The sequence below is a fragment of the Cyprinodon tularosa genome, unplaced genomic scaffold, assembly GCF_016077235.1.
Source record: "Cyprinodon tularosa strain WSP-4 unplaced genomic scaffold, ASM1607723v1 ctg1217, whole genome shotgun sequence".
In the NCBI taxonomy this organism is placed as follows: Eukaryota; Metazoa; Chordata; class Actinopteri; order Cyprinodontiformes; family Cyprinodontidae; genus Cyprinodon; species Cyprinodon tularosa.
The window spans coordinates 86,739-98,542 of NW_024038023.1; the positions used below are offsets into that span (position 1 = coordinate 86,739).

The following is an 11,804-nucleotide window of genomic DNA, read 5'->3' on the forward strand; positions in this document are numbered from 1 at the left end:
TTAGTTAGCTGTGGTTTGGTTAGCGCTGCTGCTAACATGTTGGATTAAATCCAGACTGTTCAACTTCAGCGGGAGCAGATTATGGAATGAGATTAGGATGAGCTGGATGATCGGTTTGCCATCATGGCAGCATTATCATGTTAAATACTGATTAATTCAATCAATAGTAACTTTAGTGACTGTAGGAAAGATGATAAAATATATCAATAGAAAATATTCCTGTAACCTTGAAAACAGGGATTAAATACCTGGTCAGATTTTTCTATTCAATAGTTTGAATTAATTATCTGAACTGATTTAAGAATGAGATTTTACAGTGTAGCAGCGACTCATTATAAAGAATAAAACATTTTCCTGCAGAGTTTATGTCATAAATTGAGGTTGAACTATTTTCTCCTATAAAACAAAAACTGGATGAATAAATATTATTCAGAGAGAGAAAGAATCTAAATGAACTCTAAGCTAATTGTTTGTTTTATATTAAAATGATTTCATCAAATGTTGCGTTTCAGTATAAATCAGCTTAAAGATCAACAAGCAGCAGTTTTTCCATGAATCCTTTATTTTCCACCTTTAAAGGAAACGTTGCCTCCATCCAGAGGAAGCTGCTCCCAGTCAGAGCCTCACCTGCTGGGGCCCCAAACACTCCAGGTGTTTCAGTCTGTTGGAACAAAGAACGTTTCTCATTAAGTTCATAAAAAAGAGCTTTAAACAAATGGAACTTTTATCAACCTTCTGCTGATAAAAGCAAAGAAAAACCAAGCAGCCTGGTGTTGAAATGTTTTCCCAGTCTGGAATAATGGGCCAGTACCAGTAATGCATTCTGGGCTCTGACTCCATGAGAGGCTCCGGCATCCCTGCTGGGCCCCTGGGGGCCCTAAATCCCCGCAGCCCCGCTCTGACGTGCAGCATGCCGAGGCAAGCAGCGCTTTGCTTATGCATCAGCCATTTATTTGCAGCCGCTGACACCTCTCCAAAATAAAGGCGCGAGGCGGAGGTAAAATATTTCTCTCCTGGTGGAAATAAAGCTTTGTCTGTCCGCTGATCTATGGGACATTAAAGGGAAGCCGCGGATCCTGGAGACGGATGACGGAGCGGCGCCGCAGCAGTGTGCATTCAACAGTCACTTGCTTTGCTTTGCTACATTATTGATCACTTTATTCCCAAAATGATTCGGGATTTTCTGCCTAATCTGCTTCTCCAAAGTTACGCGCTGCTGTAGAGAACATCCAGCTGCTTCCTGGAGGCCCGCTGCTCCTCCTCTGACCCACAGCTCAGAGGAGGAGCAGCTCCACACCTCCTTCCATGGAGGACGGAGGAGGTTTGGACAACTGGGCTGATTGTCAGGCCTCCAGCCTCCATCATCTGGGCTGCAGACAGACAGACAGACAGACAGACAGACACACAGACACACAGACACACAGACACACAGACAGATATTGCTGCATATCTGCAGCTGTTCTAATAAAAATCATCGCTGCAGCCTTTTAGTTTTTATTTCTAATTATTTGATTGGTCTGCAGAGATCAATCGGCCTGTGGTCACGTGGTTTATTATGTATAATTGGTTATTATCAACTCGCTCAAAGTGGAGGAAATTAATCTGGATTCCCAAATGAATTTTTTTTTTTTTTTTTAGGGAACATTTAATGTCTTTAATGCTTTAAATGTTGTTTGATTTAAAACCTTGAAATAATCCCAGTTTCTGCTGCAAACAATCATCAAGATTTTCTCAAACGTTGATTTTAATATTTTCCAGCAGCCATAACTTCATTGAAATGCTAAATTTAACGCAGTTTAATCAGAAGCTGATCTGATCTGAGACTCCTCCTGCATTTATGTCTTTTTTACAAATGTTTTTCTTTTTTTTTCTTTTTTTATTGGGCGCCATGATATTTTTTGGGAAACAGACAATGGAAGCAAAAAGCAATCAGTGATGGTCTGCCGTCCTCCTCTAGACTTTAATGCATGTATCAGCAGCAAACAGTCTCTCTCTCCTCCTTCCTGCAGCTGCAGCTGCAGCAGCAGCAGCTATCAGGCGCTCTGCAGCCATGCGGCTCTTCCCCTGAGCTTTGGCCGGCGGCCGATCATATCTCAGAGGGACCGGTTATCGCTGCACATTATATTATAATCATTAGTGATCGCAGCCCTTTCACCCCGACTGCAGAATAATCGCGCAGGACCATTAATCTAAAGCAGAGGAGCCGCTGAAGGCCGATCCTCTCCACCATCCTCTTCCTCATCTCAGCAATTCTTTCCTCATCAACACTTTAGATTTTAGTCACGGAGATTAAAACAAAACTATCAAATAAAATAAGCAAATTAAATAAAAACTGCTTTTATTGGATGTCAGAATTTCAAATAAAACGGTTATGATGGCAGCAAGAAGAACAGCAGCAATAAAATTATCAATAGTAATAATGGTTGGTTTATAATCTTTTTATATATTAAAAGTGTATAAAACACTTTATTTTAACCCCCCCAAAAAAAATCAACCAAAAAGAAAAACAGAAAAATAATAATTGCTCCTTATTATTGCTTTTAAGAACAGAAGCTATTTATTAGTTATTGTTACTGTAACTTAAACACGTCCTAAATTTAAACATTTAATTCAGCTTAAAAAAATCATGAAACAATGAAATTTATTATTATTAATAATAATAATAATAATAATAATCATAATAATAATAATAATAATAATAATAATCATCATAATAATAATAATAATCATAATAATAATAATAAGCAGTGGGTCCATCAAGGTTAATAATTATTTATTAATGTTTTAATTATTTCAAACTTCTTATATTCTTTATAAAACCAAAGCCCCCCCCCTTCTGATTCTGATCGGCCCACCGGGGGGGGGTGGGGGGGTGAGAAGGGACAGCTGCAGGGAGATGATCTATAATCTATAAATCTCATCGGATTTCTTGGAGGCTGGAATAATGTTTGCTGCCGGTTCGATAATCTGGCCTCAGTTCACATCGGAATCCGGTTCTGGCTGCGGACCCACGCACTGACGTGGATCACTGCCGGAGCCACGGGTGGACGGAAGTGGAGCAGCTCGGACCGTTAGCTGAGGCTCATTACTGTCAGTCAGATGAATGAATCCTAATCTAGTCAGAATAATTTAGAGAAGCAGCTGCAGTGAGGAGCGATCAGGGCCTGATGACCCGCTGGGTTCTGGTTCCTCTGCCTCCTCATAATCACCTGATCTTCATCCAGAGGCGGAAGACATAGAAAAACAAGTTTAGATTTTCTCCTTACAAATTAATCCGACAGGGAAAAAATCCTTTTCAATTCTTATGACTTTCTCCCTTTAATAGATTTCCATAATCTGTGGAAACATCGTGAGATAAGCAGAGGAACAGAGTTTGGTTTGTTGCTACTGGGCCCACAGGCTGCGCCAGCGTTCCCAGTAACAACTGGCTGCTGGATTACTGGTTCGGTTCATGAATTCCTGGAGGAGCCTGTAGTGTCAATCTGCTTCAATATTTCTATAGACCTGGCAGATTATCCAGATTAACTCTCAGCGCATCTATAACAGCTTTTAGCTTTAGATCAAATGTTCTGTTTTCTTCTAAATGGGGGGGTCCAGTATATTTTATGTCTTTTCTCTAAACTTTATGGCAACAGTTTATCTTTTCTGTGAGCAAATAAAATGTCAGAAAATGTTTGTAAGACAATAAGGTGACTTATCTGCTCAGAGTGGGAGTTCTTCCCGCGTGGGAGTGGATTCAGCTCCTGGACCAGCTGTCAACATTCGAGCCTTTCAGTCTTTCACTTCCACAAGAGAACATGGCAGGGATGCGCGCGCCACCTCCGTGCACGAGGAACATCATCATCAATGCAATCATCATCATCACCATCACCATCATCATCATCACCATCATCATCAGCAGCAGCAGCAGCAGCGGCCTTCCTCTCCAAGCCGCCGGCAGTGCGCAGCCTCCTGCTGGGAGATGAGTCCAAACAGTTCAGGTCTGGAGCTGCATGAAGTTGGAGGCCTTCCGGATTTTCTGCAAAAAGTAAACAGAGCGCGCGCGTGGAGGAGTGTGGATGAAGCTGCTCCTCTTCCTCCTCCAAGGCTCCGCAGCCTCCCGCAGCCTCCCGCAGCCTCCCGCAGCCTCCTGCAGACACACCAACATTTGACACTTTGGAGGCAAATTCTTGACAATTGCTGTCCTGAGTGTTCGGCATAAATAGCGGGCAGCGCGCGGGCTGGCTTTTGATGGGGAGCTTTGATGGCTCCTCGCGTGGCGCCGCTCTGATTGGTCCGATCGCCACCTGACGTCAGGAGGATGGGAATAAGGCTGGTGTTGGAGCTTTAGGAGCAAGACAGTGAACCGGAGACCCCGTCACATCCCGGCACGCGCACTCTACCGGAGACTGAGGGGATCCCGGCGCCGCTGCAGGATCCGGCGCCGCGCCGGAGGGGAGAGAACTTCTCTGGCTGTTTGGTTTGTTTCTGCTGAGGATGGATCGAAGCCATGTTTGATCTGAAGAGCTTTTCTTCTGTGCCGCTGACCGGCGCGCGCTCTGCGTGCTGACCGATGCATCACCTCCGACCGCCGGGGAGAACAAGCCGCCTCCGATCATCCGCACCTGGTCTGCCTCTGCTCCGCCCCGGGCCCACGGAAGGACTGATGCCCTGCGGGGGTTCCGAGCTCTGAGGCCGTTTCTGCTCATGTGGATCCGGACTGACAGCTGATCGACCGGCCTGTCTGCGAACACTGACCCGGGAGCTGGAGGCGGAACCAGCTGAGGCAGAACCCACGCGCCCGGTCAATGCGCCGCTGATTGGGTTTGTGCGCGCGCGTTGCTCGTGGGGGGTTGTCGCGAGGCCAGCCGAAGCCATGGTCCACTGCGCCGGCTGCGAGCGGCCTATCCTGGACCGGTTCCTGCTCAACGTGCTGGACCGAGCCTGGCACGTCAAGTGTGTTCAGTGCTGCGAGTGCAAATGCAACCTGACCGAGAAATGCTTCTCCAGGGAGGGAAGGCTCTACTGCAAAAACGACTTCTTCAGGTAAGACCGGGGAGGAACTGGGAGCGCTATACTGGGACCTGCTCTGACTATACTGGGACCAGTTGGTTTGTTAAGGCAGCAGGTAAAAAAAAAGAACTGATAAATAAAATAAAATAGATTTCCCATCAGCAGTTTACAGGCCCTGAAAGTGGCAGAAAGAAGAGAAGCTGTAGAAAAATCGGAACCAAATATTATATTAAAAAAAAATATATATATATATAAAATATATATATATATATATATATATATATATATATATATATATATATATATATATATATATATATATATATATATATATATATATATATATATATATATATATATATATATATATATATAGTGTGTATATGTGTGTAAGGGTCAATGAAAACTAATTTGATAAAGAAAATGACAGTTTGCGCGGAATGTTTATTGTGTTTATTAACAGTGTTTTTATCAGAGCCTCTTTATTCATATTTATCAGTTTATTCATCAACAGCAGATAAATATTCTATTTCTCTATTTCATCTTAAAGTGACTAACAGTTAATTTCTAACCTTGGAAACATAAACATAAAGCGCAGCAGCGTCCAGCGCGTCGCTTCAGCGAGAAAAGGCGTGAAAACAGGGAAGCGAGGAAATCACACGTGGGTGAATTTTTCCACGCAGCCAGGATCAAACCCGCAGCGGTACCTGCTCTGTTTGCGCAGTCCGGCTGAGGAGGAGATGCTAAGTGGATTAGATCAAGTCTACAGACTAAACAATGACAGACTGCCAATACACACTGGAGGTCTTCCTCCTTTGAACTAAAGCGCTCTTTAAATCACCGCGAGGAGATTTGGAATAAAATCCAAAGACGATCAGGACCTGATGACGCAGAGGAAAAGAAAAAGATGCCGGATGATGAAGAATGAAGCCGTCAGATTAATAAACTGTCTGAAAAGAATCAGTTAAAATTATAAAATGATTGACCTTAAAATGGAACAAATGTCACATTTATTGTTATTATTTGATTAAATATATAATAATGATTATATTGGGCATAAAATAACTTTTAATTATTGATAAAAATGCTGATTTAGCTCCGAAATCCACATGATGTTTATTTAGCTGTAATTTTTAAATTAAGGAATAAATGTTCATTTAAAGAATTAAGGCCCTAAAATTATTATTTTATTTCGTCTGACAGAAATATTGATATTAGTAAATGTTTCGGTTTTATTCTGGGAAAAGTTTCTTTAATCTTTTCAGGCTGAGGAAATAATAATAATAATAATAATAATAATAATAATAATAATGTGAAGAAGTTTAAATCAGGTGTTTTTCTCCTTTTTCAGGAGGTTCGGCACCAAATGCGGCGGCTGCGCGCAGGGAATCTCCCCCAGCGACCTGGTGCGCAGAGCGCGCAGCAAAGTCTTCCACCTGAACTGCTTCACCTGCATGATGTGCAACAAGCAGCTTTCCACCGGAGAGGAGCTCTACATCATAGACGAAAACAAGTTCGTTTGCAAGGACGATTACCTCACCAACATGAGCGTGAAAGACACCAACCTCCTGTCAGGTACGGTGGCCGGGCGGGACTTTATCCACACACCTGACGAGATGAGATTGGATTATAAAAAAAAACAACTAAAGTTTAAAAAAAATTAAGATTTAATGTAGAAATTAACGCGTTAGAAATGACTAGTTCCAGGTTATTATAATAATAATTATTATTATTGTTTAATTCTTAGTTTTGTGAGAATTATTAATAAGAATTTTGTTCTTGTTTGATCTTTTTCTCATCAGTCATATTTTAATTACCTGAAGCTCAGATCATGTTTCAGATATTTTAGTTGAAATCTTCCTGTTTCTGATGTAGAACCAGATCAGCTAGAATGTAAATCCCGCTGCGTTGTTCTGCGTGTCCCCGCAGTCACCGCATGCAGCGACCCCAGCCTGTCCCCGGACTCCCAGGACCCGCTCCAGGATGACGTGGTCCTGAAGGACACAGAGATGGCCGCCCTGTCCGACAAGGAGACGGTCAACAACGAGAACGATGACCAGAACCTGGGCGGGAAGCGGCGGGGGCCCCGCACCACCATCAAGGCCAAGCAGCTGGAGACCCTGAAGGCTGCGTTCGCTGCCACCCCGAAACCCACGCGGCACATCCGGGAGCAGCTGGCCCAGGAGACCGGCCTCAACATGCGGGTGATTCAGGTGAGGAGGGGCCCCTCCACCTTCTGCTCTGAATGGGTCAGGGCCCCTAATTACAGCCGGACTCTGGCCCAAACAGGCCGCTTTATTCGGAAACGGCCTCAGTCAGAGGGGCCGGAATGCTGGCTGGCCCCGCGCGGAGGGCCGAACCAATTGGTACTAACTGGTACCAGTTGGTTGCTGGGAGTTCTGGCAGAGCGCAGCCATCATGCATCATGAAGTTTTTTGGAGGTTTTACTGATGAACTGAGTTCTAATAGTGACCAGAAAAGATGAATAATTATTATTATGATCATAAATATTTTTTTTCTGGGCGCTATTATAACTCAGTTATAATAATATCTAATAATATTATATATTGATATTAGTTATTATTATTCTTATTATTATTTCTTCTTCGGCAGCGATACTTTAATTATTTCCACTTTTCTCCTCCATAAAGTCAATTAATAAAATTCTGACCTTCATCAATAATAAGATAAATAAAAACAGATTTAAAATATTCTCGGATTTTGGTGCCTATAAAATATGAAATTATTAATGGAAGATGTTTAATTACAGAAAGCTGCTCTGTAGATTAGAAAATGAAAACCCGCTAATATCTCAGTAACAGCCCCCCCACCCCACAGTCAATGTGTGTGTGTGTATGTTGGGGGGGGGGGGGGTATTTCTCCTCCTTTAATGAATCAGAGAAAAATATCTAGTTTATTTTTCGATGAGGAGAAACATAATAATCTAATAATCTAATTTCTGCTCAGTGAAATGAATAAATTCACTAAATGAATAAATTCACTAAATGAATAAATTCACTAAATGAATAAATTCGCCATCTTTTCAAGCATTCAGGAACTTTGTGTTCTGTTCAGGTCTGGTTCCAGAACCGTCGGTCCAAAGAGAGGCGCATGAAGCAGCTGAGCGCGCTGGGCGCGCGGCGGCACGCCTTCTTCCGCAGCCCGAGGCGGATGAGGACGTTAGTGGACCGGCTGGAGCCCGGAGAGCTGCTCCCCAACGGACCCTTCTCCTACTATGGAGGTACGGATCTCCTCCTGGAGAGGAGAAGCTTCTACTGGAAGCTTTAGCAGATTCTACCGCTCAGTGCTTAATGCTGACATTTCATTTGGTGGAAAGAAAAAAAAGACAAATATTAAATCCGCTCTCTACAAAAAAATAAAAAAACACAAAGACAAAAAATAAATGGAATCCATGAAAAATAAAATCTAAAAGAAATGGAGAAATATTAATCAGACTGGAGCTGATTTTAGCAAAACATGAGCATTGGTGTTATTACACTGTGTGTGTGTGTGTGTGTGTGTGTGTGTGTGTGTGTGGGGGCTAATTTTCAGAGCTTCTCTTTGCTTTGATCGAAAACAGAAAGTTTGTGAAAGTGGTTCTCATCTGTAGAACCTTTTAAATAACAGGAGGCACAGTGCCGTCTGGGTTCTGGGGTTCTGGTCCAACAGGCAGCAGTCTGGGTTCTGGGGTTCTGGTCCAACAGGCAGCAGTCTGGGTTCTGGTGGTTCTGGTCCAACAGGCAGCAGTCTGGTTCTGCTGGTTCTGGTCCAACAGGCAGCAGTCTGGGTTCTGCTGGTTCTGGTCCAACAGGCAGCAGTCTGGGTTCTGTGGTTCTGTGGTTCTGGTCCAACAGGCAGCAGTCTGGTTCTGTGGTTCTGGTCCAACAGGCAGCAGTCTGGTTCTGGTTCCTCCCAGTCCGATGCTGACTTCTTCTTCTCCTCTTGGGTTGCAGATTATCAAAGCGAGTACTACGGCCCCGGAGGGAACTATGACTTCTTCCCTCAGGGCGCTCCGTCATCGCAGGCCCAGACGCCGGTGGACCTCCCCTTCGTGCCCTCCTCGGGCCCCACAGGGACCCCTCTGGGGGGCATGGACCACCCGCTGCCCGGCCATCACCCGTCCACCGACGTTCAACGCTTCTCTGATATCATGTCTCACCACCCGGGGGACTCTCCCAGCCCGGAGCCTGGAATCCCGGGGCCCTTGCACAGCATCTCCTCTGAGGTGTTTGGCCCCAGTCCACCCTTTACCTCACTATCGCTGAACGGCAGCGGATACAACAACCACCTGTCCCACCCGCCCTCAGAAATGAACGAGGGGACGGTGTGGTAGCTGTCGGGCATGGGGGACCCATCTACAGCCACGGAGGACGGCAGGACGAGGTGTTGATGTGGCCGGGGGGCCCCAGAGGGCCCCAGAGGGGGCCAGAGGGGACAGGGCGACTTCATAGACTGCTGTTTTTATATCTATATTTATTTATTTATGTTGGCATCTTTGCTTTTCTTCAAATTCTTTTCTCTTCAAACCTGATCAGGCATACAAACTGTGCTAAAGCGTTGTGTTCAGTATTGTACGTGTCGGTGGTTTAATAGCTTCTTTTAATCCCTCGCTCATCCTGGCTGCTAAAGAAAAAAGAGCCCCCCCCCCCCCCTCCCCGTCATGCTTTATCTCCAGCGTTGGACGCCATGTTGCCCCTGCTGCTTCCTGTCAGCGGCCCCTTACAGCCGGACCCCTTCCTGTCCACCAAGCTGAAGCAGACATGTGGGACCGTGGAAGAGAGAACGGCGGGTTTGGGCCGACCCGGCTGAGTGGCGCTCTCACCTCTGGGCCTTCTGAGGCTCCGCCATGCCGACGCTCAGCCGTTCCCGAAGGCCGAGGAAACGGCCCTTTTTATTTGATTTTACAGATTCCACCAAATGTGAGGACTTCTGCCTTCGACATGCAGTAAAACCAGTTCAACGACCCAGTGGACTCTAAGCCCTTTATTTCAGATGGAGATGAACTTGAACTGTTGAACAGAAATCTACCTTCGAAAAACTCTCTACTGGGTTCTAAAGAGGACTTTGAACAGTCGACTGTTTACGTAATCTAAGAAATTCAGGAGTCCTGAAGTCTCGACAGCGTGTTTTAGAACCTCTTGATCGATATAAAATGTTCCAAGCAACCAACCAAACTTTTGTATTGATTTCATTTATATTGTATGGAGATAAAAATCCATTTTCTGGGGTTGTGCTTCACTGTGCTAGTTTGTACGAGATGTTGTTTACAGAAAAAGAAAAACTACAATAAAAACTAAAGAAAAGTAGACATTTGCCAAATTTTAAATGACAGCTCAGACGCTGCTGCAGCGCTTAAAGGAGGAATTGACTGAATTATTTTAGTCTACTTTCATCAAAGTGTTACTATAAACATACTTAGGTTTATTTTTTGTGTCATCAAAGATGAAAATTCAAACTATGAAAAACTGGATGGTCGGTCTGGTGGCTCTCAGCTGGAGCATCGAGTCTTCATCACATGTCTTTAATGTTTGAATAAAGCTAAGCTGATGTGACCTGCAGTGCATATTAGACCATTCACTCTATAAACTCAGCAAACTGTTTTTCTAATAAACTAGAAAACCTGCAGAATGAATTCTGGGCCTTTTCTCAGCAGCGGCCCTCATCGTCACCCTGCTGCAGGCTGCAGAGGCGAACCTGCGGTCAGCATCGGCCGCTCAGCTCTCATCAGAGAGGAGCAGCAATAGCTCTTGGTGCAAAGTGAGGAAAAGACAGAAGTCAGATGGGAGATGATATCAGAACATCTGCTTTGCAGGGAGGTTTGTGATGCAGCATTTCCAAAAGACATCTGATGGTAGATTTCTCCAGCAGAGGAAAGCGTTTGAGGCTAACACAAGGGGGAGTAACTCCACAGCTAATGCTGATGCACAGCTGCTTCCACTTTCTTCTAGTTCCTTCAGGTCATCTGATGAGTGGGAGCCGTTATCTGAAGGATGGAGGGAAGTCTGCTGTGACCACAGCCTTCCTGCTGCCGCCGTCTAAGCAGTGAATCACAGAACTTTCTGGGATTCATGCAGACAAAGTTTTCCTTGAAAATAGAGGCAATAATAATCAAGAACCCTAAAAATAAGATGTAATCGTTTGAAGGAAATAATTTATTTATTCGTGTAGCGAAGCAAGCGGAGCGGCGGGATTGTGGCCTTAATTCCAGGTCGTCTTTATCTCCCTAACCCGGTGAGTACAGCTGAACCACAAGCAATCCCCGTTCCTCCTCTGCCTGCACACCGTAATCCACCATGAATTAATCATGGTCTCCAGAGTTACCCATGCTTAGGGAGGTGGAGTGGAAGGTGGGGATAGAGGGTGGATAGAGGGACTGTGTTTAGCCCCCAGGCTTACTCCCCAACCCCCACCTTTCTCCTCGACGTACCTCACACCAGCAGCTGACCGCCACAGCTCTGATCTATTGATTGCTCATCAGCTTATGTTTGGAATTGACCTTGTAGTCTCACACTGAAACCCCCCAAAAATAAAGGGGGGTTAAAGCCACTTTAAAGCTGTGACAGCACACAGCCACCGGCAACCAAAACAATTCCTCTGTAAGTGGATGGGGGGGGGGGGGGGGGGGGTGCTCACGTCTACAATGGGGCCAAAAATAATGTGGCATCAGGAAGAAGAGTGACTGAATGGAAAGTAAGATTTCTGCAGTCAGACTCAGAGGGTTTTTCCTCAGAGCTGCTCTTCATGTGAGAAGCTTTTGGCTGCGAGCTTTAAATGCAGAGTGGCTCAGCTGGAAGCAGCCCTCCATGGTGTGT

General features: G+C 44.7%; 1 protein-coding gene and 1 long non-coding RNA gene across 2 annotated transcripts; one reads left to right on the plus strand and one right to left on the minus strand.

Annotated features, from left to right (window-relative positions):
- Positions 1–541: 541 nt before the first annotated feature.
- On the minus strand, positions 542–4,996 carry LOC119777177. The gene is made up of 2 exons (XR_005279890.1): positions 3,021–4,996; positions 542–661 (listed from the first exon to the last, which is right to left on the minus strand). It is a non-coding gene; the product is annotated as an uncharacterized LOC119777177 (long non-coding RNA).
- lhx1a (LIM homeobox 1a) lies at positions 4,856–10,544 on the plus strand. Its single transcript, XM_038275973.1, has 5 exons — positions 4,856–5,025; positions 6,344–6,567; positions 6,922–7,205; positions 8,068–8,233; positions 8,946–10,544. Exons 1-5 carry the CDS (start codon positions 4,856–4,858, stop codon positions 9,323–9,325), a joined length of 1,224 nt encoding a protein of 407 aa, XP_038131901.1. The 3' UTR covers positions 9,326–10,544.
- The last annotated feature ends 1,260 nt before the right edge of the window (positions 10,545–11,804 follow it).

Coding starts and splice junctions, on each gene's coding strand:
- lhx1a (XM_038275973.1), top strand. CDS start 4,856: ATGGTCCACTGCGCCGGCTGCGAGCGGCCTATCCTGGACCGGTTCCTG. Junction 7,206..8,067: donor TCAACATGCGGGTGATTCAG/GTGAGGAGGGGC, acceptor TGTTCTGTTCAG/GTCTGGTTCCAGAACCGTCG. Junction 8,234..8,945: donor ACCCTTCTCCTACTATGGAG/GTACGGATCTCC, acceptor CTTGGGTTGCAG/ATTATCAAAGCGAGTACTAC.